Consider the following 27,399-nt stretch of genomic DNA (forward strand, 5'->3'; position numbering starts at 1 on the left):
GCTTTTAATTCAGAGATGAAACGTGCCTAAAACACAGCGATGTAATGTGTTATAAACAGTACGTTTCCAAATTCCCAGCCCTATATTTACATCACTGCTCCTTGTTTTAACGACACAGAAAACACATGGCAGAGAAATTCAATATTTAAAGCAGGAAGGGCTCTCGCCCCAAAGGCTGTGGAGTAGCCCCAGCCCCGCGTGTTTGCGATTCCTGGCAGCGTGCTGAGTGACGCCGCTCTGGCAGCTGTCGGTGGGCTGGGAATTGCATCACGGTGCTAACGACAGAATAATAATGAAGTGTTTCACCTCGGACGTCCTTGAGCGTACAGCGAGGTGCTAAGGAACGAAAGCAGCCTGCTGCTCCGCGTGGAGAATATCATACAAGATGTGCCCGCAGCACAATGAACAGAGGGAAAGAACGTCACCCAGTTTCCTCTTTTTCTATTTGTCCCCACTTTCATTTTCAAAAGGAGGGATCCTGCCAGCCCTGACGGGCTCCCACCGGCTGCCTGCCACGTGTGACTGCTGACCCTGGGCTAGGACACGGTCCTGGAACCTCGCCGGGGATGCTGCCCGTGGGGACGGGAGGGAGGTGGGAGAGAGGGACCCCGCCAACCCAAACAGACCGGTCTGATCAGCGCATGCTGAAAAATAAAGAAATCAATGCAAAACCTGGGGTGTCCTTATGCAGTCGTCTGAAGTGGAACAGATTCCATGATTCTCCCACTCTCCTGTATTTTCTGAATGCTCCTCTTGTAAAAAGTGAGACTTCTAGCATACAAAACATAGAAAGCCTGTAATAAATATTTCTAGAGAAATAATTAGGATTTTATGACAGCTGAAAGACACGTAGCTTATCCTGAGCTCCTGTAATATATATTCCTTAATAAGGCTTTCCCATTTCTTCCCTGGTGAAGACTGATTTGCAGTAGAGTCACTGTAAAATGAAGCAGCAAAGTACCAGTTGGGGTAACTCAACGTACTGGATTTTACCTATGAGTTTGACGGCACTTGACTTTTGAAGGCATGATAACTATCTGATTTTATATATGGTTTTTAATTTTATTTTATATATGCTTTTTTGATATTTTGCCCCCTCCTGTAACTTCTGATGAATCCTCTTTGAATCCAGACTGACTGTTCGTTTTGCCACAGATTTTTCACTTTCAACATGTTATAAAACCTCAATGATTGCTACGGGCATGGAGAATCCTCCAGAAAACTGCGCATGCCACCCAGTACCAAGGCGTTTGTACTTAATTTGGTGAGTGTCCCCTTCTTGGGGTGTCAGTACGGTAGAGCAGCTTCCTGCCCTGAGCTTGAAAGAAGCCGTGCGCAGGGATGGTTTTGGGAAGCGGGGAGCACTGCATGCAATGTTCGTTCTTCTGTGCCCGTATTGTTCCCCGTCCCCATGGGGGATCGAGGTTGTGTGTCCCACCAGCTATGCGGAGTAGACAAGCTTTGCGTTTGGGAAGGAATTGGAATAACAGAAGCATCTTTGTCTCATCTGAACCCAATTTCCAATATGGATACGCCCACTGAGATCAGACCTTGGTCAACATTTCTAGCCTTCAGCGTGGCAAAGATCTTTCCAGATGGGAGTTCAGAATAAACCCATGTTTGTTGTCTGCTAAATTTGTAACAGCCTGAAACAATTGCTGTTGGAGAGTGACAGTTGCCCTCAGAGGAGCAATCTAAAGACAAATGGTGCTCAAAAGGTAGGTCTTAATTTCTTTATGGCTTATGTTAGCATGCAGAATAAACTGGGAAATGAAGACAATGTGGTGAGTAAAATGCATAGAGACGGAAGGAAATGTGAAAAGTGAGAGGAAAAAAAAGGAGAAACAAAGAGTGGGAGGAAAAAGAATGTCTGGAATAATGGGCAGCCTGATCTGAAAGCAGATTCTTCGGCTGCATTTCTGTCCGTTCCCCAGTACAATGGTAAGGCACTAAAGAAAGAACAGACACAAGTTGAGTTACCTTTTATATCCCCGGTGGTATGGGTTTGATGCCCTCCACCCACGGTACTGTAGCGCTCGGCGGGGGGAGAGTTTGACCCGATCCGCGGGAGGATGCGGACGGACATGCCTGTCCTGCTGTCGCCCCATCAGATGCCCCACTGGCTCTGCTGCTCCACCCTGCCTCGCCTGGCAAGCAAATGCAGACTCTTAGATCCGACGCAGAGGCAGAAAACCTTGCTGCGATTCTCTGCGGATGCTGAGGAAGCGCGCCCGGAGCGTGCAGATTTGTTCCGATTAACTTCAAAGCTGGGGTTTGTTTCGTGGTGTCCCATAGATACGTCCTCTGCTCGGCTCGGTGCTGAAGTCATTACATTGTTTAAGCCATTCTGTGATAAACTCTCTGTTAGCTTTTGACCCTGAGTTACTGCTGGTCTGGAATTGCCAAGAACTTGCGAATTTTCAGTTCAGTGGTTTTCAGCTTCTAATTAATAGAGGTGTCTATTATATTTTTAGAACTCTGTCATGGGATCTAATTATTCCAGAAGACCTGGACCATGAAAATCAAGAATAAATCAGTCTGACATGCAGGAAATCATGGGGAGAGATGTGCATATTTATCGTTGCTTTTGCAAGCTTTCTAGCACATTTTGGAACCAGGTTTACAGCACGGATACCTTTGCTTTTAACAGAGATGCGTGACTAGAAGAAACGTCTCAGTACATTAAGAAATATCGAGGCAAAATTCAACTCTGAGGTAGCATAGCACCTTGCCACAGTCATTTAAGGAAGTAATTTCATTTCTTAGACCAAGGCAGACTTTGTCTTCTTCTGAGCAAGTAACTTGTCTTTTTCTTATGCACTTAAATGCATATAACCTGTGACTCCCTATCAGACATAAACGTCCCTTATTTGTACATACTGTGTTTGTCATTTGGGATGTATTGTGTATGTTGCTACTTATTTGCCTGTCAGTAAAGTGATAAATAGCTGAATACCTTTTGTTCTCTTTTGGTATCACAATAATCAGTAATTTTATTTTAAATTAAGGAGAAAAACCCAGAAGAATCATCAAAAAAGGGCTGTTGAAGATGCAGCTTGTCTCTTAAAATAGATGGCAACTATTTGAAGAACAAAATGCCTCAGAAATTCTTCAACTTTCGAAGATGATGTAAACAATAAGCAAAAGCATTAAAATTTCATAATCGCATCATATGCTCAAGACTTTCACAATTCAGTTATACATCTGATCAGCTGCTGCTATATATAAGGAAACACGAGTCAGAGAATGTATTCAAAATGTGATGATAACATGGCCTAAAATTTGTGGCTACTTTTTAAAGAAGGAATGATTTGCTGTTGATACACTTGATACCATTTCACTGCTCTGAGCTGCAAATGGGTCCTCTGTAGCATGGCAGGCATTAGAAGTATCTAATCCTCAAAAACCATGGGTATTAAAAAACAAGAGGGAAAAAGACTGATGCATCGCTGTTAATTTTTATGCTATGGGTGCTTTGGTCAATTCTTCAGAGTATCCTCATCGTGCTTTCATTCAGTGGTTTACTTGATCTGAGCCTTAGTCAGTCCTGATCTCAGTCTGCAGCCTCCAGACTTTCCCAAAACTTACTCCTCTGGGGAGCTTCAGAGAGAAATCCTTGCCTGGCAGATTAAGCACCCTCCTTTTTCTATTATCTGTATGCGACATAGATGTATGATTTCTGTGGAAGTGCTTACATACTGCAAATCTGCCGCTGCGGTGCATCGCAGTGTACGCCCAGTATCTTCAGACTCTGTTTACAGTGGCATGTCTTGCAATTCATTAATGCCGGCCAAACGTGAAAATGAATATGGGCTTAAAATAAGGCCTAGCCGGTATCTGTCACAGGCTATTCTTTGGGCTGCTGTAAATAGTCATTGCATGTCACCTAATGTGTGGTTCATAGTGCTATTCTGGGATATTCAAATACAAATGGGCTTTGCAATCTCCTCAGCTGAGGGTCGCTGGGGTATCGTGTTGCCCCAAACTCTGGTATGAATCATACCCCATATAATACAGTTCTCAGAAAATCCTACCTCTCTGTGCTACAGAAGGTTACTCGGGAGCCGTTTTCACCCGTGCAGTTATCTCAGTCATTTGCAGTGAAATAAATGTTGAAAAGATAATTTTCCCTCTTATTCTGGTCTCCATAGTTTTCCATCAAGCTTGAAAGGTAATTAGATTTCTTCTGTTTACAAATTAAGGCATCACAGCTACTGAAATATCAGAGCTGGGTAATTGCCGACCAAATAAAACCCTAAACAACCAACTGAAAATTTCCCAAAGAAACATAACAAAAGCAAAGAGAAAAAAGGAGGGAAGACAGATACAAGAAAAACCACATTGGAAAGTGATGGGCGCTATAGCAACAAACGCGTGAGTGAATTATTTGCTCCTGGATATTGCGCATTATGCATACATTGTAACTGTATAATTAAGGCTAGTTCATGGTTTTGCATATGCTTCCTAACATTGGAAGTTAGAGCCTCGGGGCACCCTGCCCGCATGGACGGTTTTTAAACATGTAAGAGGCTTCTCAGTGTGTTGGTCTGTGACACGTGGCAGCAAAAGGCGGGAGGCTTTGTTCAGACAGGTTGTAGCTACGGTGTCAGCCTCCCCACCGAATCTGGAGGCACTGAACTGACCTGCAAGTCCAGCAGACAGAATTTTTAACATATTGATAAGGTAAGAATGGTGTCATATGATTTGAAAATATGAAACAGTGGCTGTGTTAAAGGAAGAAATGTGATCAATCCTACATGCAAGTGTACATCCCTTCACTGAACGCAAGGCTTTAGAAGAGAAATTTTTAAATTGTGATTAAGTTTTTTGATATGACATGAAATTAGGAGGCATTATCAATGCAAAACCGCATGATCCCATGGACTGGAGTAGTGAGACTGGCCTGAAATTCAATGATACAAAGACGGAGGTCATGCACACATGAACTGCGAGCAAAAAATTCTGTTAGAAACTGGAAGCTCATCACCAGGAGGTAATGGTAGAGGGCTTGCATGTAAGCTGGCTGATCAGAGGATGGCTGCGGGTGGAAAGTATGGCGCAAAGATGAAGATAAAAGTGCCTTAAGATGCATGAGGTGTCTCCAGCTGAGACAGGAAAGTGTTAGTGCCATTTGTATGTGGAATAATACTACGCCTAATTCTTGTCATGCACGTTCAAAGCATTGAGGAGACCCCCCGAAGGGACTCTGTGATGGTCAGGGGAAGGGGCGGTCGGTGTTACAGATGGAAAGTGCCCTCGTATGAGTCGAGAGAATACAAGAAGGGATACAGTCACTGAAGCACAGTGGGGATGGGAATAAGTACTTAAACTAAAGAACAGCTGACAAGAACAAATGGTCAAACTGGTCACTAATAAATTAATTCAGAAATTAGAGGGATCCTGGAGCAATTGGAGCAGTCAGGCTTTGGAAAGGCTGCTAAAGAGAGCTGGGACGATGAAAACAGCCAGCTTTAATGATGAATCGGCATAAGTGTATAGATGGGATTCTGTGAAATGGCTCCCACCATGACTGGAAGCAGCAGCGGTACCCGGTGGGTAACTTTGAACTCTGTAATCCCAAATGATACAAGTCCTAAAAGACTGAGGATTGAGGCTCAGTCACTCCCTGCCCTTCCTCATGGCGCCTGTGCTTGTGCTGTTCGCAGATCCAAGAGTTCGGGCCCGCGAGCCCACCTCGGAAGGGCGAAGGGCTGTGCCTGGGCGCTGGATGGAAGCTCAGCCCTATTTTATCCATCCAGACTATCCACAAACCTCCTACAAGTTCTGGCAGCTTGTGTGACGTGCGCACACGGTTGGTGCGGGTGACAGCCTTCCCCTCTTGCCCCGTTCGGGTTCGGACTGCGAGTCAGGTATCGTGGCTGCCCTGTCCCGCAGCCGGCCATCGGCCCCGAGCCCCTCCGCCTGCCACTGAGGCTGCTTTGTACGCTACGGTCTGCTGGCTGCCAGCCCAGGAAAGAAAAACATCTGAAATTGATCTAAATCAATCGAATACATTCCAGTGACATATTTAATGATGTAAGCTTCCACAAACCGCACACAGAAGTGACGTCCCCGCTACGTCGACATGCTTTACGCTCCGTCGGGAGGCATTCGGGATCTGTTGACACACAGAGATACTTAGCGTGAGCTGAAATGTGAGCTGAGGATCTAAAAATAGGGCAGAGTTTTCTAGGCTGGAGCGGGGAAGAGTGACCCAGCAGGCACTCGCCGAGGGTGCAGTGACAATAACACCACCACAGTCCCATAGCAACGCTACACCAATGCTATCCCCCCTAGAAAAGGGGTGGTCGCCCCCCCTTTAATATTTATTAATATTTTTGAGATAGATCACAGTATCAAGTTGTATAATTCTTAACAACATCAGCCAATTAAAATGGCAATTTGTTGGAATTTTTTACAATCAACAGAGCGACTTAGTTAAAGATTCGAGAATGGCAAGGGTCACTCTGTTACATGGAAGAAGTACACAAAGGAAAATGCAGTCATACTCGAGTTAGAGTGATTCACAGAGGGATTGTGGATGCAGGGGATGAGGAGGACCCTCCCATTGAGTTGCAAGGTTCAGAATAGACCCCCTTGCTTTCTACACTCCTTTCAGAGAGAAGTCTAGGTGTGGCTAGGTCCAGTCTTAGTCTCAGACTTGGTCAATGGTTTAGGTGAATAGGAATAATATGTACATGTGGTGTGTATATATAGATAGATATATGGTGAAATTGCACACATACACACACACCCCCAAGGTTAACCTGTGAATAAAATTTCCCTTTTTGTGAGTTTCATAAATTACTCACTTTTGTGTGCTGGCATTCATCAGCGCACGGCCGGTGAACCTTGCAAAATCAGGCCTTTGAGTCCTCACAAAATCGTCAGCAGACGACCCTTCAGTCCTCACAAAATCTCCCCCGAGAGGCGTCCCAGCCCCGGGGGAGATGCAGGGTCACACAGCCCGCTGCAGTCCCGGAGAGCTCAAAGGTTCTCCCTCTTGCATCGCTAGTTATAGGATCGAGATAGTTGGCTTTGGTTGATATTTGGCATTCTGGCCACAATTCTGGGACAGAAGTCAGGGAGCAGATGGCCCAGGGGTGGACAGAGATTGCCTGGCACCCAAGTCATTATGACCCAGATAACGGCATGATAGGGCTTGTCTTGGGGTCCCAGAGTGGCCCGGGGGGCTGCACCACCAAAGGGATAGCTGTTATCCCTTTCAATGTATTTTTACAACAGATGAACTAATGAAGACTAATCTGACTCGAGGCTCAAGAAGCTTCCTTTATGTGAATCACCAGTAACGGGTCCAACTGGCATTTCTGTCTTTTTTCTTTCAGCTTTCTCTACTGCCCTCTAATTGTCAGTTTATATGGCGGATGCCAAATGAGCCTGATGTTATGCCAGCCCGGAATTCTAATGCTTAGAGCCAGGGTCTGCTCTTAGTTACTGACATAAATATTGATTATCTGCACCAATTTTACTAAAGCAGACTTAAATCTATACTGATATGAAATTTATATATATTCTAAATACTTTTATTTTGCCAGGTCTTTCATTGCCTGTGAAGTAGTGAAAACAAATACTTTTTGTGACTCTGCTAGAAGAGGAGACCCTTTTCACCGTGTGGATATCATCTCATAATACATTCAGCAACTTATACCGCAAGGAGAATACCGAAGAGGGAATGAGGGAACCCGTCTTGCTTGGGAAGTTATGAGACAGAGAAACATAACTGAGCAATATTGAGGTTTGCTTTATTTTATGCTAGGAAGGGATTCCCGTACTTCTGCTTCTCACAAGTAAGTCATCTGAAACACCAGGACAGATGGGATCTCACCTGGAGTTCCCTACCCTGATGTGCTCAAACATGCTGTGACGAGGCGGGTTCACTGAAATCCACCAGACGGCATGATGAGGGAAAACCATCACCTAAACGCGGCGTACAGGCAGCGCCCTGGCGGGCAGGAGGAGTTTAGCTGGGTACACCACTCAAAAGGGACCAGCAGCGTACCACGCTCCTGCTCAGGGTTCACTGACACAAGCACTTCTTTCACTTGGCTGTTCCGGTTTTGCTTTTGTGATGGAAGAGAAACATTGGGATTTTATTCATTTTAGGTTGGCTGTTTTTTTAAGGAAGTCTCTGTCGGTGCAGACAGTATCTTCCATTAGGCCAGCCAGTGCTTGGAAATAGTAGAAAAGCTTTGAGAAAACCCTCCTTTGCATTTTTCAAATACTTGATTCAGTAACGCCAGGTGGATTCAGACCCAGCCAAAATGCGCAGCAGCCCAGCACCGATCCAGATGTTCTGGTAAACCACTTTCTGTCAGGTCCTGACGTAAAGCTCCGCTGCCCCAGACAGCCTGCCCGGCTCTTGGATTCCAGCCTGGAGCTGTACTACGGGTGTGGCATTGTTTCTTGGGAAGAATTGGTTTATTATCTGGAAATTCAGACTCCAGATGCCCTGGCAAAAGAATCACATCAGGAAAAGCTTTAAATAGAGAAATAAAACATTGTTTTGGTACGATTGCTTCAATTTTTTCAGACATTTGATTTCATAGGCAAAGATTTTACTCTTTGTTTTGAATTAGGAAATGCAGAAAATTGAACAAAAGCCTTTCTGGTATCTTTGGTTGTGTCCGCATTGAGACTGTAGCGCTCTTTAGAAATACCTGAGCCAAATCGCAAGGAATTGGTTTGTGTACCCAAAAGTAGTAACACGGCGTTTTGCAGGAGCCTGTTGCCTCTGCAGAGAAGTGAAGCCGCCTGGCTGACTCTCATTTGTTACCTCGGAGTATTACTGTGTGTAAACTTGCAGTTACTGAAGGTGCAGCTGTGTGGAGGCAGGGAATTCCAGACAGAGATTGATTCAAATCTATAGGCCATCTTCCTTGTCACTGAGACTTTTTCCAGCCTAGTTTTGCCTGAATAAGGACTTTCTGTGCTCCCGTCTCTCACTTTTAGTTCTGTCTGATGCTGAAAATGCTAAGAGCTCTACATACAGGAATTTGGTAGCCAGCATGGGTTGTTTGTTTTGGTTGTAGGTCTTTTTCTTTGGTTGGTTTTTATTATTTCAATGTCCAATCTGAACTGTGTTTTAATCTGTAGTTTTCTTCAGTATGGAATACAGGGCATGACCGATTTCTCTTTGGATATGCTCTGCAAGAAAGCTTGGGGGAAGAAGTAAAATGCACATTTAAAAAACGCCAGGTGACACCGTCTCTGGTGCTCCCAGTTCATCATCATTATTGCCCAGCTTTAGCACTGTCAGCTACCTAATTGCATGTCATTTCGGAAGCCTGGTCAGGGCTTGGGGTAGCTGGTGGTAGTAGCCGACAGTCTTGGCAATTAAGTTTTAACCGTTTATTCATGGACTCATTCCTTCCTAAGCCGAGGAAAGAAAGCTCTGACAACCTTTTTCCAGTTTCACCTACAGACCCTAACAAGGAGTGTGATGCCTTCGTTTCGTACGCAATATGTTTGCACAGAAAAGTGCTGGGGGGTGGGCGCACAGCGAGAAGGGTCTTGGAGGAGGCGGCACAAAGTGGCTTAGCGTTGGTGCCGCTGAACCTTCCAAACTTTCCCCGTTTTCTTCTCCTGTGTTCTCTGTGTACCTCCTCCCTTTCCTGCCTAGAGAGGGGCACATTTTGGAAAGTAATTTCCTTGCCCAGCATATTTAGAAATAGGTTAATGACACTGCAACTTTAAATAGCAACCTAATGTGCAAAGGCAGGATTTATGGGCACAGTCAGTTCATTGAGCAGCAGCAGATCCCTGGAACCGTCCCCCCGCCAGCGAAGCCAGCACTGTGCAATGACTCTGCACGTTTATGCCGGGGAGTCTCGGCGTCGCATCCTCCGGTGCGCTCATCAGCCCCATGGTGAACTACCTCTGCATGAGAGAATGGCTGTGGAACAGAGGTTTCAGGCTGTAGGAACCTGTGGACTTTGAACTCAGAAAAACACTTTCAAACTCCCCAGGTAGAAGGATGATAAGAGGATTGTTCTAATAAAAGGTACATCTTTAAAGCCTCTGTGTAAGGAAAAGCCCATACGCTCCAAGGAGCAACCTGGCATATATCAGAAAATTTGCTCTGTTGCATTAACCATAGGAGAGCTGCACAGGTGCTGGCGCACCAAATGTTAAGTAGAGTGCAGATATTGCTATCAGCGTGTAATTTACTCCAAGATATTAAGCGACACTGAGGTAAAAAAGGGATCAGCAGACAGGAATTTATTATAAAGCATGGATTATTATAAATAGCTGTTCTTAGCTATTTTGTATTTTTAAGAACATTTGTCATTCCTAAAATAGGAAATTCTTCTGTCTGACTTTCTCCATTAAAAGGGAGATGCCAGACATCAAAATTCAACTATTGAGGCCGAGCCCTGCTGCGTTTGTAACGCACCAGGCATCACACATCAGAAGTTAGCTGAGGTGCCAGATACAGCTAATCACAGGTTACTGCGGAGCTTCGTCCAAATCAGGACAATGGTTTAGACAGCACAGGAAGTGCCAGATGGAGGAGAAAACACGACGCATACAGGAACAGCCAGTAGCCTTAGACGTTACAATTACAGTTTGGAGACAGGAACTACCAGAATATTCAACAATTAGTCACATGGTAATTAGTCCTGATGAGTTGGTTATGTCTAACAGAATCCCTCACTATCTTGCCTTCCCAGCATGATATTTAATTGGTGCCATTGTCCCCAGCAGATGTTGTTACCACCCCTGGGAGTATAAATACGATGTGACACCCAGCAGGAAGCGCTGGCTCGGGCATCTCCTGGGTGTGACTTGATTGTGCACCATTAGAGGTGAAACACCTCCATGCCGCATGCCTGCTAACTCAAGACCTGGGATACTCATCACCTGAAAACATCAGATTTTTATTGCTGCTTTATATGTGTGGCACATAAATATATTTTATTTTTATAATCATGACTTGCTTAAAATGTAAACGTTTATAGCCAACTGTTCTCAGTACTGTTATGCAGCTATTTTTTCTCCCCACAAATTGTTGTACCGTGTTCCCACCTTGTACCTTGCCTTGAGGTAAGCGCGAGCTTTTCTCAGCAAGGGCTGCCTTTTACCCTCTTTCTACAGTTCCTCACACAGTAATGATCCAACTGGTACAGCTGGATTCTACTGAACTTAAGAAAATGCAGTATGCATTTTTGTTTTATATAATAAATGAATACCACCAACTCAGAAGAAGCACATTTTGAAGAGCTACATAGGTGATACTAAACTACTACAAATCGGTAACAATTCACCTATTTCACTAAATGTAAATGCCCAGTAGAATGCCCATCAATTGTCCCTGTGACAGGATACTTCTGAATTAATACTGGAAATGGTGGATATAAAGTACTTCCCAGATACTAAATAGCAGGAGTAATCACAATTCACCATTAAAAAAATTGTTTTCTTGAGGATTTTTGTCATGAAATTTAAGATATTCCCATGGGATAACCATGAGTTTAGATAAAGCCAATATACGAAGCCATGTTCCTTGCTTCCCTGAATCCAGGATATTGGCTGCTCCACTTGTGCCAGCTGGCAAAGATTCCAAGGGGCTGCCTGCCAGGTATGTGCCACCAGAGAGCTCCGGCCGCTGCTACTCGTCTTTCCTGTGCCTAGGCCTCTCCTCCCATGACAGAGACCGTAAGGGGGTGATGCAGGAGCCCAAAATACCAGCTGCTGTTGCATAGCTGAGGGACTACAGTCTCTGGGGCTGAATGGAGTGGAAGAAAGAATTTGCCTTACGATTCCTAGATATTTCTGAACTGTATTTCCTTACAATCAAGTATATGTGTGTTGGGTCAACACAAACATGACTTAGTTGTGCCCTCAGGCCCTGAGATTCATGTTTAATGGATTATTGAGCCATGATTACGCACTCATAGAAGTAGAATTAATCTTCTCAATTATCATGAGATTTCTTCTTCTGTCAGCATGAAGCATAAAAGATGTGTCCTGCTAAAAGCAATGTGTTAGTAAATGCTTCCAACTTTCTAGAAGCGATGAGTTACACTATTCCTTTCTGCAATCTAGACCTTTCTAACATTTTCTCGGAGCCTTCACATTTTGACCAGAGAACTATGATACTTTCCAACTTGTCACTCTCAAGAAGCTGTAGCAGGCTACCTGCCACTACGTTAATTTATTCACGTGGACTAATGTGGTGGGTTAACCCCAATGTCACCCTGTAGTCAGGCCTGCTCGTGGCAGGAGGGACCCGGATCGATAACCCCCCTCCTCCTCACCTCTCCCGCTCCCTTCTGCTGCCGGACATCAGCCGGGAAGACTTCAACAGTCGGCTTCCCCCGGCCGCACAGTCAGAGGTGGGTGGTCTCAGGTAGTCTGCTCCGCTGCTGCTTTCAGGTATTTAAAAAACACCCCTTCTAAGAGAAAACTAGTTTTTTATGTGAGGGGCAGGTTCCTGCAGGGCTTTGAAGGGAGTGAGGAGCAGCGGGCAGGCGCTGACAGGGCAGCTCACCGCGCAGGGGCTGAGGCGGGAGCGGCCCGGGGAGGGCGGCGAGGGGCCGGACCGAGACCCTGAGGGGACATTGAGGGCCGCGGGACGAACGGAGGGGCCGGCGGAGACACGACTGAACGCGGCGGGAAGCGCAGGATGGAGGCGGCGGGAGCCATAAGAGCCACCTCAGCGCGACCTTCGCCTTCCCACCGTAGCTAACACGGCGGGAGGAGGCGAGACAAGGCGGAAAGCGCGACCCTCCCGACGCGTCCTCTCTGGCCGCCGGAGGATTTACTCTCTGTGCCGGCTGCTCCTTCTCCCAATGGGAGGCGGCGGTGGGCGGCCCGTCCCGTCCCGGCATGCAGCGCGGCCGCGCCTCACTTCCCGGCCAGGCCGCTAAGATGGCGACTCCCATGCACCGCCTTATCGCTCGGAGACAGGCGTGAGTGTGGCGGGCGGCCGGGGCGGGACGCGGCGGGGCGGGGCGGGAGAGGCGCCGCGGTGGGGCGGGGGGTTCCCGGAGTGGGGGGAGGCCCGGCTGGCAGCGCCCTGAGGCGGCTGGCGGTGGGGAGGGGATGGCGGCGGGGCCGGGCGGAGTGGGGCCGGGGGCCGGGTCCGAGCGCTCTTGGGGGGTGCGGAGCCCCCTCCTCGCGGTGCTGGGCGTCCGGGGCGGAGTGCCGCTCATCCGGGAGGGAACGGCTCCGAAACGGGGCTGGGGCGGCCCGACTAGCGCCTACCTTGGAGTGCAGTGATGGGAGTGACAGGAGGGGTGTGGAGAAGGAGAGGAACTTCAGACTTGCGCTTTTGGTGTTAGTTAACAGCGTTTTGGGAAAAGGCTGCCTTACAGGTGTCGGCATGCCATAGTGTCCGGTGAGGTGCGTGAGACCCTGCGATGCGGGTCGTCGCTGATCTTCACCTTGGGCTTTCAACAGTCAGATTAAGAAAAAATAAGTTATAGTTTTGTGTTTTGGTATGTTTACGGAACTGCAAAGGGGGGAAGGAAGTAAGCGACCTTTGCTTAGATACGGGCATTGAATCTGAGCAATTCTCTCAATACCAAAGGGGTGTGATTACCAAACACTGAAATGAGGAAAAGCCAACGTTTTTGCTTGTTTATGTTAAATTCAGCAAATGCCTGTGTTCCACTCTCATGCATTGCTTGTGTTTTTCATTTGTTTGTTGGTTTGGATTATTTTTTTCTTCCTTAGAAGAATTTTTCTTGTGTTTCAACTCTTGGAGTGTGTTTGGGGTTTTTTTTTTGTCGGATCATAAGAGTTGGATAGAATGTGGATGGGTTCTGCAGTCGCTTTCTTTTTTATTTTTTGGTATAATTTCGTTCCTATTTTCCAATGAAAAGTAACTTGGAATTTCAAAATACTCATGACATACTTGTTCTTTTAAGTTGCTATTTTATTATGAGTCAAGGAATGATGTTTTACATTTCTCGTGATGTCCCTATGCCCTTGATGGGTATATGCTGAACGGTGCCTCTGCTGGCCTTTGCTTCTAGGTTGTGGTCATTGATCCCTGTTAAAAGTTTACTTAGGCTTGTGCTTTTCACTAGTATTAAAACTTGTTAGTTACTGGTATGGTATTTGTAGACCTGTAGTTGTTGAGCTATTTCGATCTGTTTTTCTGGTAATAATTTATATTGCTTTTAGGGCCTGATCTTGTCATTTTAGCTTGTGCAGAATTCTCTGCCCTGGTCATGTGAGTAAAACCCTGGAAATAGTGAGTTTATATTATTGTTGCTTTAAACTCCCATTCTGTTCCTTCTGGGCTAGTTTGAGACAGAAAACATTGACTTTTTTGGGTTTGTATGTTGATGAAGAGGAGGGGGTATCATCGCTCTGCTTATATGTAACTCCTGTGGCAGAGCCAGAAGTTCAAGGCACAACAAAGCAAAACATTCAAAGGGGTTGGGTTTTTTTTTTGTTCCATTACTAGATGTACTACTTCCCATTCAAACCTGCATTAGTTGTGCAGCAAGTTTAATTAGTTTCCTAGTGCTGATTTAGATTAGTATTTTGAAGGCTAGATTATGAAGCCTGCACTCTCTGCACTGAAGAAGTGATGGGTGTTCGGAACAAGATTTGTTTCAAGATACAGCAGAACTGTCACAGGGATGGCTAGAGTTGAAAGAGAAGCAATTCACACCTTGCCTTGAAAAGCAATTCTCCTTTTTGAGAGAAATATGCTTGCTACTGGTCTGTCACTTTATGGTCTCTAAATACTAAATGAGCAGCCTCGGAGCCTCCTGGTTAAGCCAGGTGTCGTGGTTCAGCCCTAGTCAGCAACTAAACACCATGTGGCCGCTTGCTCACTCCCACACCCTTGTGGGATGGGGGAGAGAATCAGAAGAGCAAAAGCAAAAAAAAAACCCCAAACATGTGGGTTGAAATAAGAACAGTTTAATAATTAGAATAAAATAATGATAATATTGATTATTATAATAATAAGAATAATGATAATATAATAAAAAGGAAAAGGGAAAAAAAAACAAACACGAATGATATAACCGCTCACCACCCGCCGACCAACGCTGCCCATCCCTGAGCCATGATTGCTCCCTCCCTCCCCCAGCCAGCCCCTCCCAGTAACACACTGGGCATGACGTTACGTGATATGGAATGTCCCTTTGGCCAGTTTGAATCCGCTCTCTTGGCTGTGCCCCCTCCCCTCCCGTCTCCTTGTGCCCCCAGCAGAGCGTGGGAAGCTGGAAAAGTCCTTGACTAGTACAAGCACTGCCCAGCAACAACCAAACCATTGGTGTGTTATCAACATTGTTTTCATACTCAGTCCAAAGCACAGCACTGCACCAGCTGCAGTGAAGAAAATTAACTCTATCCCAGTAAAACCATTGCACCAGGGGCTGCTGATCTCAGGTAGTTTAGATGGACTGGCCTTGAAAAATTAATATTTTGGTGTTTGGAAAAAATGATAGAAGGTGGAAATAAGTTAGAGCAGTTGCAGTGAAACTGTATGGGAGCTACAAAGTCCTGATTTCACTCCTGGCTCTAAAACTAATTTGTAATTCTGACCTTGAGTGAGTCACTTGACCACTGTATGAGTTTTCTTGTTTGTAAAGGAGGAGAGTGTCTCTGAGAAGATAGCAAACCAGCTTTTGCAGAGCTTCAGAAAAGCAGAATAAGAGCTAGAAAATGAAAATATGAGTTTTCTCTCTAGGAGTTGGCTCCTAATAATGATCGAAGCATTTTACCACAGTGTGAAAACTGAAATGTGGACGTAAAATGATCACAAAATACTTGGACAGTACAGAGCAGCAAGTGTTGCTTGATTTACGTTGCACGCAGTGAGCAAGGATCTGATTGGTCTTATGACCAACCAGCCTCTAATGAATCTTAGTAAATTCAGATAAGCTGCAGCTGATATCTGTTTTACTTGCTCAGAATCCCAGGCTGGCTGTGAGAATTTGGCAGTTTGGTACTGGTGTTAAACTCTAGCATTTGGAAATGGAGCTGCCTGCTTTTTGCTAACAGTGTTCTAAAACATAATTCCAAATACTTAGCTGAAGCAAGCTAGAACCATGTGCAACCATGGGATGGTAACAAGCTGTATGCAGCGTAATCATTCCCAGTAACTTGCACAATTACATCCTGTAATGCTGAAAGCTGTGCCACTTAGGTTGATCAGAGTGGGACTTTGGTGACAGGATTAATCTTTGCTCACTGGTGGAGGATGGTCCTAGTAGCTTTTTTCAAACTGTTTGTTTACAGTATCTGAAGGAAGTGGCAAATTATGGAATCTTAAGAGTGGGGGAAGGCTGCAAGGCAGGCTAACCAGCAGCTGGTGTAAAACTAGAAGTGAAATTCAAGTGCAGTTGATGGGTGTGTAGAGAGTTGATGTCAGTAATTCAGCATGTGCTACTTTAGCCAAAGACAAACTGAAGCTCTAGAATAGAGCAGAAGTCTCTTTGTTCTCTTTCATAAATAGTTGATAGGAGAATGGAAATGTATTTGCCTGAATTCTGTTACGGTTCCTGTCTTGATTTAAGATGTGTAGTTGCTAAAGCACCCAGGAATGTCAGTCTGGTGTAATCATAACTATATAAACAGATTCTTAACAGCATATTTTGAAAAACAAACAAAACAAAAAACCAAAAAACAACCCCAAACACCGAAACCACCAACCAAATTAAAAACCCAGCAAAATATTTTCAATAGGTAGAACAGACTTGGAATCAGTCACTTAAGCAATTCTGCATTTTTATAGGGAGGCAAACAAGCAGCATGTAAGATGTCAAAAATGTTTAGAGTTTGGACATTGGACGTACGAATGTACCGGCAAGAGAAAATACCTGCACAGACCTTCAAGGACAGCTCAGTTAGCGAAAATTCTTAAAGAAAAAGAAAAGCGACTATTACTGCAACAAAGGTAAGATCGGCAGAATGAAAGCATTTATTTTTTAATAATGAAAAGGTAATTTTGTATGTGGGTGGAAAAGATGGTGTCCTAAGACGATTTGCTGTCATCTTTTCTTCCAGGCTGTGTGATGCTTGCTTAACGTGAGATCCGTTTTGTATGTTGGGTGGAATATGTACACTCAGGTCCCACAAAACTAAAATGTTGGTCGTTAACCTGCTCGTCTGAAATATGCTTAAAACTTCTTTGGCCTGTTTGACACACAAAAGTGCACTAAGCTGAAGTTAAAAATAGTTGGAGCCTCTTTTTGTAATGGAATACTGTTTCCCGAATTCCTTGGTTGCTTGGTTTTGTATGTTTATGCGCTAGCACAAGCAGGTTGGTATGAAGACTGTAAATGTATTTATAACAAAGAATCAATTCTCTCACTTCTGCTTAGGTTTGCTGTTAAAACCCGGTGTTCTTGATATGACCTGATGGTGGATCTGTGCCAGCACAGCTCCTGTAGATTGCTCATGATGAGCTGTAACAGTTAAACAGGTCAATGAGAGTTGGATTATCAGGTGTTTTTTGACTCTCAAGCATACAGTAAAAACAACTTGCTGACTTGCATAATTATTTCCCTTGTTGACATTTGAGAAAGTGAAAGGTGCCTGCAGCTAAAGAGAAAAATCTAAGCAAAACTATGCGTTTGTGTAATGTGATTTCCTTTCCACTTTGCTCTGTGAGTAGACTTCAATGCTTCCCCCGACTTTAATAATTGTTTCAACAAGCAACTCCAGATGACATAGTTCTCCATGAAATTCCTATGTATGAGGGTCTCTGTTCTGCCACTGCAACTCAAATTTTTAGTTATGGGAGCTGAAGAGGTGTTGCTTCAGCCTCACTGAGGGACAGTGTTGCTTACAGCCATTGCAGCTAAAATATTTGAGGATTTGGAAACATACCCTCTGCTGTTGCCACTTGCAGCTTGGTATGTTGGCTGTAGTTCATTACTGCTGCCAGGATGTGAGTTATGGAAGGGTGTTCGCACCTTCTGCTCTGGTATCTTCATGGGAAGAGAAAATGGGTGGTAACCTCTGGCAGAGAGGTCTGATTTGACTTCGTCAGCTGTTTCAACTGAGGCAGGGTTATGAATCAGAGTTGTTGAAATACTGACTTAAGTGGAAGTCCATTAGCTTGTGTGAAGAGCTGTGTGAAATGTTTGTTTTTTGAAACTGGTTTTGATCCAATGAGTAATTCTGAAGCAGTTGGAATCCCCTACTATTGTAGATAAGAAATCAGGAGTGCTTAGGCTCTAAAACTTGTTGCATTTGGAGACAGAGTTTGGAAGAGCTCTTCAGAGACTCAAGATTTTTAAAACGAAGATTAAGATTCAGATTATTTCCTTGTTCCTTTTCTGCCCTATTTCTATTAAGTTCTGCAGGTTAACATTGGAGGATAGTGAATTGAGGGTGAAATCTCACGATGCCTGGCTGTTGTGCTGGCGTCTGTGTAGGGGATAATTTTGTACAGGACTGTCCAGTGTCTGTCCCGAGTGGGGTTCTCTGAGCTGTAAGTCTCACAGTCCACAGTGTGGGGAGTACGTGGTGTGAGAAGTCATCTCATGAAAGGAAGACTAAGTAATCCTATGATGGGAACAGTTTTTAATCCTGGTTAAATTGGGCTGGATCCATAGTGGTTATATAATTGTAAGCTCTCTGAAGCTCCTTAACTGTGCCATGAGGTACCCAGTTCCTTAGATGCCAACGTTATGCTTTCAAGGATGGATCTTATTCTTCATGGAAAGAACAACTTCTCGGGTCACACTTTTACTGTATAGCTTGCTTTGGCAGGTTATTTCTTGTCTGCAGAGAAGTTGGGTCTCTTACAGGTCTGCCTCAGAGTATTTGTATCATCATCTTTAGAGATGTAATAATGAATCATTAACCAGAAGGCAAACATAGTCTAATAAGGTTAATATTTACTTTCTGACAACCACCTACAGAATTTTCCAGCGTTAACTCCTTTCAGCAGTTGTTCCAGGATCCTTCTATTTGCCTAGTGTCGACCCCACGATTCTGACGGACATTATGGCCGTCAGGAAAGCCCACTGCTTGCCCGTCCTAGAGTAGGAGTTGGGAGGGGAGGAAAGGTGAGAAAACACTTATTCCTTAGCGATGTTACTGCATGGAACCGAAACCAGGATGCCCGAGTCTTTCTTATGGTTCCGAGGACAGTGTGGTGCGCAGGGGAAAAGGCCAAGTGCCGTGAAGCGGATCTGTCTGATCTGCAGGGGTCTGACCCCTCTCAGTTGTGCAGTTCCCTGGAGTAGTGAGCTCCTACACTTATCCGTACGTTAAACACTAGAGGGAGGCATAGACCGGTGCCATGGCAGCCCGGGTTACTCGTGTGCTGGATCAGGTCCCGTCTTCTGAGAGGTGCTTTGGGATCCAATTCTGTTTGCTCAGAGCGACTTCTCCTACCTGTGAAAGACCTGGTTACCTATGGTAAGGGGTTAAGGCCTTAATAATATAAATATTAACACATTCAGCAATACAGGAGGGATTATAATTTGGATCGAAATTTGAAGATCAATGAATCTTCCTCTTGCCCACAGGAGATTGTGGGGACTGTGGAAAACTCTTCTGTGTAATTATAATATTTTTCATGCCATGCATATGAAAACGAAAAACATTGGAAAAATCTCACTTTTTTGGCATATAAATGGCATCGAGTACTTTTTATTGAAATACAGTATACTTTACACTCAACGCTTTCTTCTTTCTACTCTTTTCTGGAGCCTCTGTTAACGCATACTGGTGTCTAATTTCTAAATGCATTATATTTGCAGATTTTATTTTTTATTTATGTGTATTCAAGATGGCTTCCAATAGTAGGTTTCAGTTGAGGAAAAAGTATCCTGGTTTGTGAAAGAACGTACAATTTCCTCAAATCAGTGGCACTTTAAGCATGTTGTAACTGTATGATGAGGGACTGCTTTACTCACATGTACATTCCGGGTTGATTTATGTGCTATAGATCTGCAATGGATTGAGAAGAGCATGTGACTGGTACATTTGACTGAAAGAATTTTATTTTCTTAAAAAAAAATCCAGAAGTGAAAACTGGTTAAAAAAAATATCCCTTAGTGTTTTGTTAAAAGAAACTTCCTTCTGTGTTATTTACTGCTAAAACTTTCTGTGAGTGAATGAATACATGGGAATCTGAAAGACAAATAGGTGGAAAGCATCAATATAAATATTGTTCTGTTTCTTTTTGTAATTGAAAGAAATACACAGTGAAAGCTACGGACTAATTCAGTATTTTACCCTTTGTTTCAATCAATTCAGTTATTGCTAAATATAGGTACACAGAACTTTTGTTTGTATCCCTATCTCCTCTGCTTTCCCCATCCCAAAATGTTGTTGTCCACATAATGTGAAGAAAAGAGTAAAGCTTACTTAACACTGAGAAATAGAGGTGAATTGCTGCCTTTTTTTTTTTTTCCTTTCCTGATTTGTAGGTATTGCTGTTTTTCTGGTCTGAATAGTGACTGAAAATAGATGCCAAATGAACTTTGGGCGGTGCGGCTCTCTGCCAGTGGGACACTGGTTTCCTAGTATTAAGCTCGGCTCCACTGTGTTGCTATTTATTTAATTTTCCCACTGCATTAATCAAAGCCATTGTTTTTTTCCCCCCCCCCCCTTAATTAGTGCTGGAGAAAGTACTGCAGAAAGGAAGACCAAGAAAAAAAGGTATGTGGGGAATGACGACAAATCCTGCAGCTGTTTCAGCGTGCGATCATCTTGCACTGGGTGTTGCGGCAGGCAGTTTGGAAGGGGTGTGTGGGGAAAGCCAACGCTGCAAATACAGTTTTGATTTTACTGCTTTTAGCCTGTTACGGGCATTTGTATGACAGACATCTGGAGAATTTCTACTGCTCCCTGTCCAAAACCCCTAAATTCTTTGTCCTCTGCTTTTCTCCCTACTGATTGTCCTATCTCTGCATGATCTGGCTTTAATACTAAAAATCTTCCTATTTCTGCCTCAGAGTTCATCAAGTGTATTTTAAATGATTGTGCAAGAATGGCATACTATTTTCTGGTGTGTAATCGCTCCACCTACCCATCTTGCTGTTCCCTTTATTGTTTTCATTCCCTTCTGGTGGCAGCTGTCTGTCTCTGAAGCTTTGTCTGGAGCATGAAATAAAGCATCTAAAAAAAAAAAAAAAACCAAACCCAACCCCAAAACCAAACAAAAACTCCCCAATCCCAGACCAAAACAAAATCCAGGAACTAAACCTCCCTGCCCCAAGTACTAATTTGAGCCGAGAACTCTTTCTGTTTTGACATTATTTCTACTTTACTTTGCAGTAATGCGTGCTTGGGAATCTGCTTCTGTCTTTATTAGCAAACCCCTTTAGGGACCAGCTAGAACCCCGGCTGTAATTCTCCTGCTAATCATGTTACGAGTTTTACTTAGAGGGCATGTCTGTACAGTAACAGCCTTGTGATCTCTTTGCTTTTAATTGACTGTCCTCTGTCTCCAAATCTGATCTTCTAATAACAGTTTTCAGAAGATTTTTTCTTAAAGATTAGGCCTTCTGTTTTGTGCAGCAGTCACTAAAATAAGACACAGCAGTTTTTAAAAACACGCCTTTATTTTAGGCTGTTGTGTGGAATGTGGCTTTATTGGAATACTGCTTGGTGAGTGTCTTAGTTCTGCTATCAGAATATGGTTTATCAAAGGCTCCTTTCTCACTAGCGTCCATTTATTGTTGGAGTTACAGTGAGACCATAAATTAACTGATTTCAAAACAATGTACTTCAGACCTCTTCCTGCCTCAGCTTCCTACATGCTACAGTCTTCTACTTGGCATATGATTTTCAGAGTATTTGAGGTCTAAACCAATGCAAAAATGAAAATAGCAAAAGGATTTGAGGGGTGTGTGTGGTTTGGTCACTCTTTGCTTAAAATTTTAAAAGCCTTGTAGGTTTGAATCGTTATCCTGTTTTTATGCAAGCACCGAATCCCCCTCTAAATTCCTTTCCAGATCGTTTGCTATTTATATTTTTATTATGGTACAGGAAGCATTAAATGTGGAAAATTCAGTGAAGTGTTACCATTGCATATGTAAGTTCCAGAATTCAAGGAAAAAAAAAAAGCAAAAGTTAGGGTTCTGGCAGTAGTGAGCACTAACCTTTTACATAGTGTATGTTTGTTTTGATATAAACAGTAATAAGTAAGCTACAGGCTTAACCAGAAAAACAGGAACAGGCAAAACAGCTGTTGTACAATCTTGTGACCTCAGGTGACACAGAGCTGTCTTTTGGGTGCGTGTTGGCTTCAGTGTTCCCATGTGGCGTACTTTGGTTATTAACTGAAAGCCCACTTCATGCTTCGATCACACACAAATCTACTTGTCCAAAGGGTAAATCATCTCTTAATTCACTTGTTTCTTCAGGCACCCAGCCGTGATTGTGCCCAACACTGTAGATTCGGTTTAAGTGGCAAGTTTACAATCACCCGGGGTTGTTAGATGATGGCGATAGAATTAGAAGGGACGAAAAGTCTCGGAGAGGGCCGATAGCACGTGTTACAAAATGCAGCAGTCGTTCCACCATTGGAATCATACAAGATATTAACATTTGTGAACTAGTTGCGAGGAGAATGAATACTTGTCTGCTGGAGAAGTTTTGCACTTTTACAGTGGTGTAGCAGACCTGAGGATCTCAGATCTACCCATCTTACAGCGTCTGGGCTCTCACATTACCTAATTAGGAAAAGGTGAAGTAGATGAATTTTACTTGCTCCCATCTCCATCCTCCTTTTTTTAACTATCAACAGGCCATGTATTGCATCACCTGAAAACAAGTATCTGCTTGTTTCTTCTCTCATAGATCTAGCTATTGCTTTCCTCTAGGAAAGGCAGTATTAAGTGTTCTGATGTTTCTCCGAGTGGGTTTCAGGTTATAACCTAAATAGTGGAGGTCTGTGGACTGCTGCTGTGGGCTCTGTGAAAGGTGATTAGGAAAAAAACAGAGGTGTCAAAGTTATCATTCAGGGATCCTCTGATTTGTGTCCATATAAATGAGCCTCCACATCAAGTGAAACTGTTTATATTTAAACTAGTAGTCCCATTTTTTTGGCTTTCCTCATGTTAAGACTAGTTTTTCACGAACGATAAGGCTGTATTTAACCAGCCCTTATGGCTTTATCTTTAATAAATAGCCGTTGTGCCTGCATGCACAGAGATAACAGATTACAGATGTATTATTAAAACTTCAGTGGTTCATAGCTTAATACATGCATTTAGATTTGTCAGCTGACATGACCGTGGCTGATAGAGTAATGTTTTTTCATCCTAATTGCCTTAACGTAGGCGTTTCCTGAGTTGTTCTATTTAACCAAATCCTCTGATAAAAACTACTACATTAATTTTCTAATGGAAAGAAGATTCTGCATCATTACATCTAGCATTTTTGCATGCTGTTTGGTTGACTTGGCGGGAAGTGGGGTGAATTACTCCCTTTACACTTTGTTTGGAGAAAGATCTATGGGAGAGTTTAATTGTACTTTATTGGAATTCATGTTCCCTTAATCAGAGACCTCGATCTTGAGACCAGCAGCCTCAGTAAGGGCTAAAAATAAGAAAAACAAAAATTGCAGAGGATACAGAAATCCACTTTGTGTTCATAATTCTGCTTTTATCTTGGACTGTTTCCACCCCTTCTTTTCCACCCTACAAACATAAGCATCCTGTAGTGGCAAGTACTCTGGGTTCTTTTGCCAGGAGTCATCTAAGAACAGTTTCTGTTGAGTACAATTCTAACATCTGTGAAATCGCTGATGAAACGTCTGCCGACTTTTACATTGCCAAAATTTCCCTTCTTATTGCAGAGGTGTGCTAGGGGACTGATCTTGGTTAATTTTCCCCCGAGTCTTTAGTAGCGCAGGACATCCATGCTTCTCCTGCAGCCTTGATCTTCTATTTAGCCAAGTCAGTAGAGACACTCATCGTTACTGCGCATGAGATCCTTGCCAGCTTTCAAACTTAACCTCTTTCTGTAGTCCCGTTTTGGCTTCCTTCACGTACGTGGGGTCACTCTGCCATGGCTCAGCTGGCCAAAACGCATTTGTTCAGAATTGGGAAGGGGTAGGCATGGGAATTTGTCCTAGACTGTCAGGCCTGGAAATTTTCAGACCAAATAATTGATTTTTGTATTACAACACAGTGTAAAGAACATTGTGTAATGAACGGTGTCTCTAGCAGGCCCGTTCTCAGCTGTGTATATGCTTTCTTTCAGATCTAAAAGCGTGACCAGTTCCAGCAGCAGTAGCAGTTCCAGTTCGGCTAGCGATTCCTCATCTGACAGTGACGATTCTTCTACCTCCTCTTCTGATGATGACAGCGACAGTGATGAGAGCTCCTCTACTTCCTCATCTTCACCATCCTCTAGTAGTACTTCCTCTTCTTCCGAGTTCGAATCGGATTCTAGTTCCTCCAGCAGTAGCAGCAGCAGCACAGACAGTAGTTCTGATGATGAGCCACCAAAGAAAAAGAAGAAGAAATAGTGCGGTACAGTCTAGAACTGTTGTTTAGTGAAGGATAACGCTCTTCAAGGATGTTTTGAGCACACAGTTGCCAAACAGTTTAACTGGTCAACATTTCTACTGCTAAAACTTTCTAAATGTTTTACATAGTCGTTCATAGGACATGAAAGGTATTAAATGGCACGTGAGACTTACTGAAAGAGTATTTTTGTGGTTTATCCTTTGATGGAAAATTTTACTTTTTTAGTTCAAAACTCTATCATCAGATTTGTTTATATGAGCTAAGGTCCAGTAACCTGGATGTTTACATGCTGGAAAGCAAAAGCTTTTTATTGCAGATCATGCTGTGCATCGTATGCTACTATGTTTATGACAGCTTCACTTACGTTTAGAAAATCCTCTAATCTATTAGTAGCAAAAGTTTCCCGCTGCTGGCTGTGGAGCACTGTCGTTGTTGAAACGGAATGCACAATGTTGCACACGGAGGGCCTTCCATCTCACTGTTAACAAATGTATGATATGCTGCTGTGAGCTTTTTTTTTTTCCCCCACCCCCGATGGCTTTTCCTGATGCTTCCAGGTCGAGTCTTAACTGCAACACAAAACTTTAAATAGTGTTCGTTTGTTAACGATCAATATGCTACTTGTACTGTACAGAGGCTTTAGTCTTTTCGACTCGCCTGTTTCCTTAGCTCATGTATTTGTAGTATTTTCTGAGACCCAGAGTGTCACTTGCAGCAGTGTCTGTGGAAGAAAGAGGAGCAGTGCACAGTGGAAGAATTACGGCTGCTGCTGCTTAGGAGTTTCATCTTTGTGCCTTTTTTTGTAAATTAAATGTATCCTAGTGAGAGAAGGGCTTGAGGGGGTGTTTTTCAGAACTCCGTTAGCTTTCCATACAGAACATGGTCAGTAAAACCAGAGAAATAGTAGTAACAAACAAAAATGGGCACTGTTTTCAAGGAGATAGGGGAAAGGCTGTTTTCACCGGATGCTCAGTAAGAACAGGAGTTGCCTTTAAACAGAGGTCCCAAAGCAAAGTGTTTCCCTTCTGATATTTTTGCAGAAAATTGTTGTGTAACGCAAGATTACCAATCCGTGTTGTTGGGCACGTGGTGGCTGGCATTAGAGTCTGCAGTATAATCAGTCCGTTATTTTTATGTCCTAGTGTGTACGTGTCTGTGAAAATCTGGCGTGGGAGAAGCAAGTTAGTGCAAAAAAAAAAAAAAGGGGGGGAAAAACCCCAAGAAAAGCAGAATCCAAACATACTGCAGAACAAGTATTGCTGGTTGCAAACTGAATGTTGTTTGTTCTTCTGGTGGATTGAAGCAGCTGGCATTAGTATCTTAATTTGTGATGCGGTCTCCTGAATTTCGTATTGTTGGAGTGCCCCTTTTTGGGGAGGGGGCATCACACGTGGAAGAATTCTGAAATATCTTGTTTTAGGTAAAATATAGTAACTAAACTATTTTTTATATTTTTATGGAAAAAGTAGCGTGTAGAATTTTGAATAAACTGTGCTTATTTAAATGTTTGAAAATATGTATGTTGTGTGTTTTAGTCTGTAATCATTACTGTGTTTTACAGAACACTCTGCAGACTGTAAATAAAATGACCAGAAAATTGTTTAAGTTGTCTTGAGTGAATGTACCATTTAATGGGAAAAGTTAATAAATTATTAAACAGTAGTTGCTAAGTCGATGCTTACTGCAAATCCAGATGTAAGTGGTGTAGTAGGAGTAAAGCGTGTGTGCGGAAGCCCTTTGGAATATAGGACCTCCTGCAGCGCAGGGTTTAGGGCCGTCTGAGGGGTTCCAGCAAGGCTTGTGTGATGGTTGGAGTGGGTGTGAAGGGAAGGGAGGGGTCCCCCTTCGTTGCAGGGGGATGGTTGCAGGAGGGGTGTGGAGGTCCTGTGCCACGAAGAACCCAGGCTTTAGCTGGGTTGGCGCTGAGCGGGGCGGCAGCGCGGACACGCGGGGGGTTGTGGTGAGCAACAGGCGGCCGTTCAGAAGGGAGAGGCGGGGATGGAGGCTCAACTACCTTTGCCATCCCGTAAAGAGCATGTTGTACGTTTGTTTCTTTAATGCTGCTGGTGTTTGTGTGTAGATGGTTTCGTCAGAAGCGCGCCGCTCTGTGCAAGTACGTTACTTCTCCCCATGACGTTGTCTCTGCCAAGGAAAGAGAAGCTTAAATTGTTGGACAACTGCTAAGTCCTAAAGCTAGTCGTTAAATTCAGGGGGTTGGGCTCCTCATACGTCTGTTTGTTTGGTGTCTGTCTACAGACTGACAAATTGGGTCCATTCACAAGACAAAAGGAAACGCTTGTGAATCAGCAGGAGCTACGATAAGGTAACGTAATTAAGATGGTACTAAAGGGACCTTGATTTAACTTCTGGTCTGCTCTTGACTTGTGGGGATTCAGAGAGATGCCTTACTGCTTTTACTGGCTATCTGATACCTCCAACTGCTGATTAAGTCCAAGACCAACCATAAGGCCCTCTGTACTCAGATTCTTTTTTTTATTAGATGTTTAATTTAAAATACAATATTTTTGTTGTTTTTTTCAATTGCCCTTTCCGTTTAATTTGTCTCTGCGTTCTCTTATCTTCCAGAGTAAAACCCATCAGCCTGTAAAGAGCCTTGCCAGTTCATCTTCCACTAGATCACATCCTGATTACTTACTAGATGCTTTAATCATACTTTTTTCAACGGGAAAGGTATCGCTTTAATTACTGTCTTCCAGAGCTCTAGGTTAAATACTAAAGATCTTTTTTTTTTTTTAAAAAAAAACAAACCAACAAACCACTAACTAGAAATTACTGTATTTCCTGAGCAGTTACATGAGACCTGTGTAGCTCCAAACAGCCTGTTTTAATCCTTCCAATTACAAGTGAAGCTGCCATTGCTAATTGAAGGGAAGCAATTGATGCAGTCTCGTAGAAAAACAGCCTCGGGAAAAGGCATCAGATTTCTGGGAGAAACGCTGCGATCCGA

General features: G+C 43.6%; 1 protein-coding gene and 1 long non-coding RNA gene across 5 annotated transcripts; one reads left to right on the top strand and one right to left on the bottom strand.

The window, feature by feature from the left end:
* LOC135314639 (uncharacterized) lies at window positions 1–12,852 on the bottom strand. Of its 2 annotated transcripts, XR_010374133.1 has the most exons (4): window positions 12,279–12,852; window positions 6,813–8,470; window positions 1,981–6,118; window positions 5–794 (listed from the first exon to the last, which is right to left on the bottom strand). It is a non-coding gene; the product is annotated as an uncharacterized LOC135314639 (long non-coding RNA). The 2 variants fall into 2 exon arrangements; XR_010374132.1 differs by having other exon boundaries at window positions 1–6,118.
* Window positions 12,852–26,031, top strand: ZCCHC10 (zinc finger CCHC-type containing 10). Of its 3 annotated transcripts, XM_064458251.1 has the most exons (4): window positions 12,852–12,932; window positions 16,724–16,885; window positions 20,569–20,610; window positions 24,163–26,031. In XM_064458251.1, the coding sequence occupies exons 1-4, from the start codon at window positions 12,892–12,894 to the stop codon at window positions 24,428–24,430; spliced, it is 513 nt and encodes a 170-aa protein (XP_064314321.1). In that variant the 5' UTR covers window positions 12,852–12,891; the 3' UTR covers window positions 24,431–26,031. The 3 variants fall into 3 exon arrangements, with proteins under 3 accessions (XP_064314321.1, XP_064314323.1, XP_064314324.1); XM_064458253.1 differs by lacking the exon at window positions 20,569–20,610; XM_064458254.1 differs by lacking the exons at window positions 12,852–12,932; window positions 16,724–16,885 and adding an exon at window positions 19,014–19,362.
* Window positions 26,032–27,399: the final 1,368 nt, after the last annotated feature.

The sequence above is a fragment of the Phalacrocorax carbo genome, chromosome 8 (genome assembly GCF_963921805.1).
Source record: "Phalacrocorax carbo chromosome 8, bPhaCar2.1, whole genome shotgun sequence".
Classification (NCBI taxonomy): domain Eukaryota; kingdom Metazoa; phylum Chordata; class Aves; order Suliformes; family Phalacrocoracidae; genus Phalacrocorax; species Phalacrocorax carbo.